The 13,277-nt window shown below is 39.6% G+C and overlaps 1 protein-coding gene across 3 annotated transcripts in view; it reads left to right on the top strand.

Moving 5' to 3' along the window:
- The first annotated feature begins 1,917 nt into the window (after nucleotides 1-1,917).
- The window catches only part of usp25 (ubiquitin specific peptidase 25), a 34,483-nt gene continuing 23,123 nt past the window's right edge, over nucleotides 1,918-13,277 (top strand). For all 3 annotated transcript variants that reach the window (XM_041951899.1, XM_041951898.1, XM_041951900.1), the window contains exons 1-6: nucleotides 1,918-2,113; nucleotides 6,765-6,842; nucleotides 8,595-8,739; nucleotides 9,067-9,190; nucleotides 10,971-11,133; nucleotides 12,478-12,564. In XM_041951899.1, coding sequence (XP_041807833.1) covers nucleotides 2,072-2,113; nucleotides 6,765-6,842; nucleotides 8,595-8,739; nucleotides 9,067-9,190; nucleotides 10,971-11,133; nucleotides 12,478-12,564 — 639 coding nt within the window. In that variant the 5' untranslated portion in view covers nucleotides 1,918-2,071. The remainder of the gene's footprint in view (nucleotides 2,114-6,764; nucleotides 6,843-8,594; nucleotides 8,740-9,066; nucleotides 9,191-10,970; nucleotides 11,134-12,477; nucleotides 12,565-13,277) is intronic.

The following is a 13,277-nucleotide window of genomic DNA, read 5'->3' as shown; positions in this document are numbered from 1 at the left end:
TGATTCATCTCCTTTTGCACAGTCCTGCTGCTACTATGTGGGTCTGTCATTATGCAAGTTTGTGCTCTGAAGGAGGATGTTGCCATCTGCTGGAAGAAGGCTGAACGACAGTGTTTAACAGCTAATGTTAATGTGTACTGAATAAAGCATTAAGGCTGTGGCAAAAGATGTGCTGATATATACTATATGTTTGTGTGTCAAATGGTACTCAGCATCATTTTAATAACAATTCTTCTTGTGCATATATGTAATGTGTATATATGTAATATAACCTGCTGGAATCTCCCTTCATAATATCCCTGTTATTGTTGTTGCTAAATCCTTTCCCCAACAACACAACAAAGTTCTGACTGTTCCTATTAATATTTATATGTACTAGTTAGATGACACAGTTCATGTTAACAAAGCATGCTGACTGCTTCAGTTATAACTATTACAACAATGCTATTCCTGAACATCTAAAGGATGACCCAGTTCTGCGTGGAGGGCTGTTCTCTTCCAACTTGCACTGAATTAATCACAGCTGACAGATTTGAATGCCCAGTGTTTGGATGTTGGTGCTATTTTATCTGTCTGAATAATTAGGCAGGAAATTGGACAACTGAATTTAGTCCCTCGCTCCACAAATGACAAAACCTGTGCTGCTTAACCAATGAACCCTAATGCTGGACTCCAGCACTTGTCAGCAGAATAAACAGCCACTGTGATGATTCTGAGTTCACACACTGTGAACCTGGTAGGGGTCAAGTGTTGTGAGAAATTACAGATGAATGATCAAAGCTGTCCCTAAAATAGACACAGTTGGAATTTGGTATACTTTGTTCAATCAGGGGTTCAGATGCTGCAAATTTCAAAGTGAAGGTGCTTTTAAACTCATGATTGCAAATATCACATTATATTCAGTGTAGATATTCAAACATTTAGTGGAGTAAAAGGTACAGCATTTCACTCTGAAACAGAAATGGAAACTGCAAGTAAGTAAAGTACAAGTACCTAAAAAGTGTACATGAGTGAAGTACCTGAGCATGTGTTCAATTACTTTCAAACAATGATAAACAGTAGCCTGAAATGATCAACAGTTGTGTTGTGGAAGCTGTGGAGGTGATCTGCATCTTAATCTAAATACTTACTATGCATTTCCACGTCAAATTAAATGTATTTAAATCAGAAACCTGTTCTATAATAATGGAGTGGAAGTTCCTTAAGTTTGTGCTGTTGTTAGCAGATAGCACCTCCTGGAGGCCAAATGATTGTTCTACCCTTAAAAGAACTGAAGATAAGGAGCATTTGGTGTAGGTGCACTGAGGGGCATATGCTGTAGGGTTGTTGAAGCCTTTATCTGGCTCTAGAAAAAAACTATGTTGAACAAACAACACAAAATAAAAGATAACTGCAAGAGGGCAGAATGAAGAATTTCTAAGGCAACCAAGCATTGAAGTTTTTCACATGTGAAATTTAATGAAATGGAACTATCAACCCTGAAGCAGACACCTTTTCATGAAATGTTTTTGTACAAGAACAGGGGTCCTCAATACAGCACCATTCCCTCTGTTTTCTACCCACTGTCTACTCGCTGCCATATCGCTTATCATCATGGCTACAACTAAGTACGGACAACACCTGTCTCAGTATCACTCAGTAAGACTTATTTTCTTATGTTAAATAAAATCATCTGTCATTCTATAAATTGTGAAAGCAAAATGTAGCAAGAATCGGTTGCAACCTAACACATAACACAAATCCAGAAGGATGTGGTCATTAATAAAATCATAAATATCTCGCCAAATTTTAGTTGTCATTATTTTTTGGCCATGATTTCCTCAAGTCTGCGCCGTGACGTAAACGAGGTCCAGACAGACGTGAGTAATCGATCCCAGATCTCAGGCAAGCCAGAGCAATGTTTTCATGCCTGCTGACGACCTGTGCTAGTCACTCTGCCATGGCGCCCGTAATGTCACTGATTAAGGAGGGGACATCGTAGCATTGTGTTTTAATACGCTTCACTCAAAATTATCACGTGCGCTTTGCTTATCCTGGTTTGAATTTAATAACATTTATTTCTAAACCCGCCATGACCGTGGAGCAGAATGTCCTCCAGCAGCATTCTCAGAAGGTAAGCTTACAGAAGCTAACTTGGTGGCTAGCTAACTTTAGCCTAACTGTATAGCTACATACTTTCAGGGCTCAAAGTACTTGCACAGACGGCTAGCCAACTGCGTGGTTAGTTACGTTGACTGTTATTTGTCGTTTTATTTGGATTACGGGTCACCCGTTGGCAATAGACACAAGCGCAAGTAAATTTGTTTAAGGCCGACCGTTATGCTAGCGCAAAGCGTTATCCAGTATCTGTGTTGCTAGCTGTTAGCCAACGTTGGCTAGCAATACCACGCAAAGTTAAGTAAAACCTTGGCCTTGTGTGTGCAATATGTATACCATTAACGATAGTTTGCCGTTTATACGTGCTAATACGGACGATGTTTCCCTTGGTAACGCTAGCATCCTGGGCTAACTGTGTCGTCTATTGAAATAAACAAGGCCAAGTGACAGTGTCAGATTTAACGCTATCGTACGTGTTGTCAACTTCGTAGTAAAGAGTAAACACATTTTTTTTATATGAATAGACTGCTGAAGACATTTAATAATGTAGGTGACCACCAACGATATTGTTTAGTTATTAGTGGATACTGTGTGCTTGTGTGTGCAAATGATTCCTCGGTTAGTCATCACATAACTTATCTGATATCTTTGTTTACAAAGTATGACCAGCGGCGAAGGTAGAATCACTGCCGAGCCCTGATGCTCGGCGGGGGCTGAGTAGCCAGATAGCAAGCCAAGTGTTTGATGGTTCATAACCGAGAAGGCAGATTAGTTAGTTAGGTTATATTTGATCATGCTCGGTTCTCGGTTCATGAAAGTGTAAATTAACAAGGGTCGATTCTGTTGCTTCGGCTCCTGTATGGGATTTATTCCGTTACCATCATACCCAGCAATTACATAGCTCTGGTTAGTTATGTAACCATTTGACCGATGTTGCTAAAACGTAGGTTAGATGTTTTCTCTGCTAGTCTAAATGAAAAGAAATAATAATTTAGCATAACGGTTATGTAATCCCAGTCATGTTTCACCACGCTGCATTCAATTCAGTATCTTTGTTCTGCAGCATATACCTACTGTGGTAAACCACATCGGACATAGCTCACTTACCTAAAAAAAAAAAAAACCCACAAGCTAGTAGTGTGAGGTGACTATCTGATGCAGTTATGACAGTCTGGAGCTTAGGCTAAAATAAATACTTAGCCTCCCCTTGATGACTCAAACTTAAAAGTAGCAGTGTAACACAAACCCTATTATGCAGTCTGACCTTTTTTAGGCACTGAAATGAAACCATGATTAACAACAATGACAGTAAAGACGTGCTAAAATTCTCAAATACTTTTCGAAGCCATTTTAGTCCACTATATAGGACTTAATGTTTGTAAATGGATATGAACCTTTTCTTAGCTTTTATACTGTTTTTACAATAGTCCGTATACATAGCTGTTCAGATTTGGTTTGTTTTGACAGCACACAAGTGTGTGGTAGGATTTAGTTGTAGTCATTACAGTTATGCTCCATCATTAGAGTGCTTCATAAGAGCAGGATGTGGTGAAGTTTCCATGTAATGACCTGTACCAGTGAGATGAGGTCATGTTGAAGGACTTCTACTCCTGTCTGTGCAATTTGTTTTTGTTTTCAGCCCCTTTACATGCACTTAAAAAGCAGCAGTGAGAACCTGGTAGCAGATCCACTGGGAATGCCCTTGTCTAGAGCTTACAGTAAAGCCCCAATGTTGTTCCCTCTGTCATGCACAGAATTATGTGGTGTTATTCACAAGTTGCCTCTGAATGGCTGATGACCAGTTTGACAAGCACCCATGCCAGACATGTCACATGGAAATGAGAAGGGTGGCGTGTGTGTGTGTGTGTGTGTCTGAGTAACCGCTCTTGTGGTTGACTTGGCCCAAATCTGTCACAGGTGTAACTTCCCTCATACTTCACTGACGCTGCCATCCTCCATGCCAACAAACCTGCACCCATCATTCTCAGACAGTGACCAAAGCACACTGTCATCTTCATGTTTACCTGTCTCTGGTGATTGAAACATGGTGAAAGCCGTTGTAAGTGAATACAATTCTGTGAATGTCGTTGTAATAGAGCTCTTTAGGATCTCCACACTGCAAATACAGGAGGCCATCAGAGCAGTACTGACCTGCTCAGATTGAAGGCTGTGGGAAAAAGCTGTATTTTTCTTTGTGTCAATACATTGTTACAATTACTGATCAAAACTGTTTGAAGACCATAAAGAAAAGTGAAAATGAAGCCCTGTATTAATGTAGTCTGGTAGTTTCTCTCATACAATACATTTCCTGTAAATTAGCCCTCATCATCAAGGCTTCCACTGGAATATTTGTCATTCTCTGCCATGGAATATCAGATAAGTCATAGTAGAACCTCCTCTGTGAGGTTCATAGAGAGCAGTGTCATATTGTCAGTTACCAGCTTATTGTTGTGACCTAACATGCTACATACGTGTTAAGGTCACTGCTGAGCTGTGTATCCTTGTCTTTTAAACCATGAATGTGGTCACAGACAAATAGTGGGTTTAGTGCATTAGTTATATGCTGTTACTCCAACAAAAGCATGAACTTTCTTTTCACTGTCTCCAGTGACTCTGTGAAAACAGTTGCCCCTGGGATTTAATAAAGCACTTTTGCTTTTGAAAGCTCACAGAAAATCATGTAGCTGATAGCAGGATGGAGTCATGTCTCAAACTAGGTACAGAACATCTTCCTCAGGGCTGGAAGAATTGAGTGCCTACCCTCAGGAGTCAGACGCTACAGTAGGACAGATGCCATTCTGATGTTTTTAACTGACCTGTCAGTGCTCAGTTGTAAATTCAGGTTTTTCCATCAGTTAGTTGTGATGATGTTAAATGTTCTTCAGGAAGTTCAGTTGTTTTTTTTTTTAATTCACATTTGTGAGAGACCAGTGGGATAGTAGCCCCTCTGAGCTAGCATCTTTAATAATTAAAGGAAAATCATTGGTTTTTTTTTGGTTTTTTTTGTCCACAGTCTGTGACTATTATATTTATAATGAAGTAAGCTATGTATTTAGTCTTGTGGCATTGCACACACATTTTTAATCACAGTCAAATAGAGTGCTATTTATTTCTTAGGCACACAACGATCTGAAAGTTCCTGCCGTGCACATTGTTTTGGGTGCGTGTCTGACAACCCTGCTCTGTATAACTTCATTTTATTTACCCTTTACTGTGTTTCTGATGTGTTGTGCTGGGTGTGCCAACCTGAAACTACATGCAGTTTACTTTCTTGTCTGCTTGTATGATATAATTATGCACATGGCTTTGGTCTTCTAAAGATTGTTATTTGCTGTGACTACTGTTTTCACATCAAAACTGTAAAAACTTTATTTAAATGCTTGGTATCAAAACTTATGAGCACCAGCTGTGACTGCTCACTTTCCCAATCTGCTAGCCAGCTGGCATTTTAGTGGTTGAACCAAGAGTGTAATTTCCAAGTCACAACTCTGTTATTTTGTAATCCTGACACAAGTAATGTGTTGGACCCCTGCAGAATGTAGTTGGAGGTTATGAAGGGGATTCATTTGACATCAGTGTCAACAAAATCTTGTGTATGTGTCAATATGGTGTCAGGCCATGTTCACACTGGAGTTGACTAGAGAGTTCTTTTTTCCAGATCTGAGGCCATTTCCTTTGAGAGTTCAGTGCTTTTCTTGAATTTCAGTATCTGATGTTTAATTAAACTTCAGTCCAGATTTGTTCACCTTCGTCGTTTCACATTCGTAGTGCAGGTCCATACACAGCTGGATGAAAGCCTGCATTATTTGTGTGGTGGTGCGTTTGCTTTATGACATGGCATGCTCTCAAGCATGACTGGTTTTCTTTGCCTGTTGTAGCAACTCCATTAAAAGTGTTTAAAAATGTCTGTGACATAGATGGTCACGCAGCGTTGCCATGGATGTTTGGTGTTCAGTGTATGGTGCGTGAAAGCAATCTACAAGAGTGAGTCCTAAACCAACAAAGGCTCCTTTGAACTGATACTCTTATCTGTTGCCTGCTGCACCTGTAAACAGTCTGAAGACTTCTGTCTTGGACGCTGACATTAAGTGGACTCCCCCGTTATTTATAGTGCATTTATTGAAGCCATGCATTGCAGCTTAAGTGTGTGTGGTAAGGCCATGCAGTCCAGCTGGGTGTGACATCACCAAGCCATCAGACTTCAGCAAAGTCGTTAAAAGGGATGACAGCTGACAAGTCCGATTTGATCTAGTATCAGTTCTTTATTTAATAAATTTTAATATTGGTCATGTTCAAGTTAAAATTTATAGTGTTGTTTTTTGACATTAGGATTGTTTTGTGATTAATAAAGCAGTTGATGCTGATGCTTGATTCATGTCAGGAGTTTCCAGAGTCTGTTAAAGCAGCTTTTTTGCCTTCTTGTTTACTCTCTCAGCTCTTACCTCCAGATAATGTTGAGCCAGATGCAGTGGTGGTTCGACAGAATGTGACTTTCCTGTGACTCAGTGTTCAGTTGAACACTGTTAAGAATTTTAGGTGAACAAGAATACATCAACTGACCATTATGGTGCATTGTTTTTGAGCCTGTTCTTAATGACTTGCCCTTTCTCTTCCATCATGCTCTGCTTTGAAGTGTCTTATATCCTCCTTTCTTTTCCCTTCATTAGCACCAGCAGACGCTACTAAACCAGTTGAGAGAGGTCACGGGCACCACAGACGTTCAACTGCTTCAGCAGGCACTGCAGGTACGTCATAAAATGCGTGCTTTTACCAACCATTATTGGAGCTGATATATATACTGTTCTCTTGTTGTTGTTCTGTCTCTTTCACACTTGCACACACGTTCTAATATTGATGCAGAGACAGTTTCTCTGTTTACATGCTGTATTTACTAAATTCATCCAAGCATACATGGACAGCCCTTGCTCTCACAAAAGCATCATCACATGAGACACATGTCATGTAAAAGACAAGTGGGAGGATTTTCTACCCCAAACCCATATATGAAACTGCTGGCACAGGTTAATCTCTGGTTGTCAACAAGAGTTTACAGTTTACATATTTAAGTTTATGTTCCACACAGTCAATACGGGTTCAGATCAAACAGTTCAACTGGCATTAATTGAATCATTTGAGTAAATTACTAACACCATAGATCACAAACAGTTTGCAACTGGAATATTGATAGATCTTAAAAAAGCTTTTGATACAATTAATCATAACATATTGATCAATGAACTGGAACGGTATGGGATCAGGGGGGTGGTATTGCACTGGGTGAGGAGTTCCTTAAGAAACAGAAAACTATTTGTGAAGTTGGGACAATATTCTTCGTCATGCTTGGACATTGTCTGCGGTGTTCCCCAAGGGTTGGTACTTGGTCCAAAACTGTTTATTCTTTATATAAATGATATTTGTAAAGTGTCAAAAATACTAAGGCTGGTTTTGTTTGCAGGTGACACAAGCATTTTTGTTTGCTGCAGATTAACACTACAGAAATGTGTAAACTAAAGGGGTGGTTTGACAGAAGCAAATTATTGTTAAACTAAAACAAAAATTATGTTATTTGACTATTGCTATAGTACAGATACAGGTAGATGGTGTGGACATCGAAAGAGTTCATCAAAACAAATTTCTTGGTGTAATAATAGATGACAAAGTAAGATGGAAATCTCATGTACAACATGTACAACACAAACTGTCAAGACACATTTCAGCATTGGGTGAGGCAAAATACTTTCTGGACCACAAATCACTCCACATTCTCTACTGTTCATTGGTTCCACCATATTTAACTCACTGTTGAGAGGTTTGGGGCAACACATATAAATGTAGAACTCAATCATTGTCCGTACTGCAAAAAAGAGCCATCAGGATAATTCATAATTCAGGTTACAGACACAAATTCACTATCCCTAAAATCAAATGCATTAAAATTCACTGACCTGGTTCATTTTCAAACTGCACAAATAATTTACAAAGCAATAAACAACTTACTTCCTGGTAACATTCAGAAATTGTTTTTTTAATAGAGATGGTGGTTATAATTTGAGGGGGGGGTTGAAATGAAAGCAGAAAGCAGAAGAAGGACTTTGACAGCCACAGGGTGCTCTCACAGATTTTCCTTTGGCTTGTTTATTTACAAGTATTTAACTTGTTTGTAAATATGTACTTGTGTAAATAAGTAAGTTTATGGGTGTACAGGTATATTATATATATATATGTATGTGTATATATATATATATATATATATCCCTTTTTTGCACACACTTTGACAATCTTGCTGTCTTCTTTTTTTAATGAGCAGTTGTGTTGCTCAACTATAGTTATCTTACAGTAAATTATCCTAAACAGCAGCAAAGTCTTAGCAAGAAAATAGATTTGAAAATTGGATAGCCTGAAACTGGCGTTGAGGTCTAGTTGAGTGTTCCTGCTAATCATTTTCCTGTGTTCATACCCAACTGACAAAAGCCTGAACAAATGCATTGTTGCTTCAGGTGAGCAATGGAGACCTGGCTGAGGCTGTGGCGTTTCTGACAGAGAAGAATGCCAAGGTCCCTCAGCAAGATGAGACAACCTACTACCAGACATCGCAGGTGGCCAGTGACAGATACATCAGCGTGGGCAGCCAGGCAGACACAAGTGAGCAGCTTACTTCAACTTTTGGCAAAGAAATTCTAGAGACCTCACAGGGACAGGGATAACAAGAAAACGGACAAATATCAGCTCAGTTTCATAACAGAGGGCCTCAATCTGTGTTTCTGTATTTTTACTTTAATTTATATGAAAACAATTCTATAACCATGTTTTAGCTTTGTCAATATGGATTATTGTAGTCACCGTGATAGCACAAACATCATGCATAAACACAGTAATTCCTTGTTAGCTGAATATAAGCCTTGAAGGTAAATTCAGTGTTCATGATTGCTGTATTTCTGTGTTTGTGTGTGCATTGTTTTCTTAATGCAGATGTTATTGACCTGACTGGCGATGATAAAGATGACCTGCAGAGGGCTATCGCCCTCAGCCTCGAGGAGTCCAATCGGGCGTTCAGGGAGACAGGCATCACTGATGAGGAGCAGGCCATCAGCAGGTGGGCTCAAGATTAGTCAGCATTGCTCACTAATAGCAGATATGCTAAGAAATTCTGGACCCAACATCCGACCAAGCAGTTAAAAAACATTTTGCAACAAGACTTGGATGAATATCCACTCTTACCACCTACATTCTGTTTATTTTTGCCCAGGGTGTGATGAAAATATATCTTGCAATCATTTGTGTTGTGCAATGCTGAATTTTTGATCCGCAATGAAAAATCAGGGATGCCCCTGAGCTGATCCTGAGCATCACTCTTGAAGCAAACCCAGACATATTTTAATGAGTTGGTATCGGGTAACTCTACCGTGTTTTTTCCACCTCAGCCTGCTAGTGCTGCAGCACTGCTCTCTGTAATCATGCCCATGTTCTACACTCTGCACTCAACTTGCTCCATATGGAAGTGAAAATAAGGGTGTGTAAATGTGGAAAATGCTTTGATAGCACCAATAGTTGGCTATTCTGACACATGAGTTAAGCTCAAGAGCTGAGGAATCTGTTATTGTTCCTCTCTCTTATCAGCACAGAGCCTTGTACACAACATTCAACAGATCATATCAGCTGACGCTACTTGACATTAATTCTGTGAGGCCAACATTAAACTTGTCTGTTGTAGGCTTTGAGGGCTCTCTTCAGCCGCTGTCTGTACTCTGTGAGAAGTGTAGTTTTGAATTAGGACCTTCAGTATTATGCTGAAGTAGTCTGTGGACAATAAGGTTTGTCATATTTAGTAGCTACAGTTGTTATTTCATTGTACCAGATACATATTTAATCAACATGAAGGTGAACGTTAGTATCGGATTGGACTCGGCCAAAATTTAAGGAGTCAGACTGGGATGTTGGCCAAAAACATCCCTAATTATATTAATTACAAGTTACATAATAGTTACATGTAACAGCAAATCCTTTTTGTCAGATAAGTAAACTGTTCAACAACCTTTCTAACAGTCTTGAAAGACTTTTGGGAAATTGTGTCTTGACTATTTCCAGACTATGTTTGAGGTTTAATGTCTTTTGAACAAGGGCACATTTCAGAAGAGTAATGGTAGAATGAGTATTCGGACAAATCCCCACTTTAACTCCTATTAAAAGTCAAATCTTTTCCTTTCACCCACCACCCAAGGTATTGCTAATGGTCACCTACCTTGTAATACATATGATTAATTTATTATGCCCTGATAAGAGAGAATAAAAGCCTTATGAACATTACATTTTAACTCACAACCCTTAATATCAAGTACAATATGACCTGACTGAAGCACATTACTAAGGATCCACTATCTTGTAGTTTAATTAAGGCCCATTCTGACTGAACTGATGTGGACTGTTGAGATAAGCCCCTCTAATGGCTAACTATGTTGAAGGACATGTTGCTTTGGAGGTATGGTTTTGAGCTCTGTGTATTGAAATAGAAAGATGCAACTTCAATCAGATGAGCATTAACATGATTTTTTTTATTTTAGCACTTCAGTTTTCTGAGCTATAGAGCGGGATAAACTGCTACAGGGGAGCCAGTGAGTGAGAAGGCATCCAGGAAGACCAATCTGCAACCCCTACTGTGAAATGAAAAAATAAAACAATTTTACATAACTGTACATATGTAAAATATGTAAAATTATACAACTGTATAATATAAAGCAGATAATCCCTCTGCCCACAGTGGGTTCAGCCGGACCATTAAAATGTGGCGGTGAGATAGGTCTGGCAATGCTGAGATCATTTGGTGGAAATTATTGAAAAAAAAAAATGTTTTTCTCTCACTCTTTTTTTTTGTATAGAGTTTTGGAGGCCAGCATAGCGGAGAACAAGGCAAGTCTGAAGCGCACCCACACAGAAGTGTGGAGCGATTCACCCAACCCGCATGACAGGAAGAGAATAGACAACTGCCCTGTGGGGCTGAAAAATGTTGGCAATACCTGCTGGTTCAGTGCTGTCATACAGGTGGGCACACACACACACACACACACACACACACACACACACACACACACACACACACACACACACACTCACTTATACTAAAGGCATTGTATGAAAAAATCCAATTAAACCCATGTCTAATGAGTTTTTGGTCACACCTTTTCTGATTGTGCTCTAAAGCCCCTCTTGCTTGTCAGCTTGTTTTTTCTTTTTGTCATTTCCTTTAGTACTTTGCTCTTGCACCTACTTTGTTTTGGCAGTGGGAAACTTGTGAAAGCACTTGACTTTTGCATCTCTTCATGTGTTACTATTTCATTGCATGTAATTGTTATGATGCAGGAGTAAATGCTTTAATCTGCTGCAGTCATCCTTAGAAGTTGTAGATAAGAGAGTCATCAAATGTTTACATGCTGGAAAATACTGGAAATGCTGGAAAATGTTGCTGCAGCTGTCAGAGACTTTTTTCTCGTGTGCTGGTGGAGTCCGTGGTAGAATGTGACCTGAGCTGAAATATGCCACATGAACACTGGATACACCATCACATGGTGCCTGGCTCCTGTGTGTGCTGTAATGTAAACCCACCCTTGAGAAGAAGGCGCTGCTTGAACTTGATCCAGCTGCACTTGGTATTAGATCAGGAGTAAACAACTTTCCCTTTACTAACAGGATATCCACATCTTGACAACTTTCAAGTTCACTTTCACAAACAAAACAGACTGAAAAGTTGGATTTGTGCAGTTTTTGTTCCATGTAACAAAATCAATCCAAACTTAGTTGAATATTCTGGCACTTAAATGTAATTTTACTTGTTATGTAGTAAAATATTCCCGTGACTTTTTGCTAATTTCCTTACTCTCCTACATCACCTCCTACATCAGGTTGTTTTTCATTACTTTTATCACATGATGCAACAAGACCGTCTACATATTATTCCAAGTAATAAAGAAATGGGTTAGGCTGATGTCATGTTTGTGTATAATCTATTTTTAATTTCTGTTTAATGAAGTAGAAGCATGTGATAGATAGTCTTGCAGGGCTTTGAATTGCCAGAAGGGTGGTTGTAATGTAATTGCAGAGAACATAAGCTTTTGATTTGAAAACCTATTTTAATTTTCAGCAAAATGTAGACAATTGACACAAAGTGACAGAAAAGCAGTGTCTTGCACATATAGTTATTGCAGCTTGCTTGCTCTACAGAGTGGAACACCACACTTTTAAAAGGTCTCAAGGCATGCTATGCACTAAACAGTACATTTTTCAGTGCAATTAATCATGGGTGTTATCTTACATGAAAAATATATGTGTGCCAAGGCTTTCCTATCATTGAATGCTACTAACATGTCTTTATCCCTCATCAACCTCAAGTCTCTGTTCAACCTGCTGGAGTTCCAGAGGCTGGTGCTCAACTACTCACCACCAGCCAGAGTCCACGACCTGCCGCGCAACCAGAAGGTAAGGCACCGACCGTCCTTCCCAGCCTCTCAACAGAGGAAAATGAGGCAGCAATAACAAAATGAGTATGACGTCTTTATCATGTGTGTGCAGCCTCACATCAACTCTGTTCATGCCACAGCAGCCCTTCTATAGGTTGTCACAGCAGCTAGCAGAGCTTAAGCTCTGAGGGTTTGACCCTCTTGGAGCTGTGAGCCACCATTCAGCATGTGATCTTGCCCTTATGTCACAGCAGCTTAGCGTTTTGCCCCTTGTGCTTCACTGCTAGCAAGCTACTAGGAGTGCCAGCAGTTGTGAAATGTTTGATCTGTCTTTCTCCACCAGGGCAGAAATGAACATGTGTGTGTTTTTGGACCTGGAGCTTTTCAAATTTGACATACTTAAATTTGTCTAGCCACAGTCACCGCGACATTGGCGGAATAGTTCTCAGCATTTTTTTTTTTTTTTTTTTTAATTGGTCCATCTTTTTCCTACCGAGTGCTCACCCTAGGGTCAGCAGTCTGTCGCTAATCTGCACTAAGCCTCTGCTGTGGAAGTGTGGCTTGGGGCAGTCATCTCTTCATATCAGTTCCTCGGTCCTAATCACTGACCTTTTGCTTAGGTAGTACCAGACTGCAAGATCTTAGAATCTGACTTTTAAAACAGCATCCCTGACTCACTAGCACAGACAAATAAATATGTTGTTGTCATGTTGCCTCTGTAGCTCACTGTGA

The sequence above is a fragment of the Chelmon rostratus genome, chromosome 14 (assembly GCF_017976325.1).
Source record: "Chelmon rostratus isolate fCheRos1 chromosome 14, fCheRos1.pri, whole genome shotgun sequence".
Lineage (NCBI taxonomy): Eukaryota > Metazoa > Chordata > Actinopteri > Chaetodontiformes > Chaetodontidae > Chelmon > Chelmon rostratus.
The sequence above is the reverse complement of the archived record's forward strand: the minus strand, read 5'-3'. Positions and strand labels throughout refer to the sequence as shown.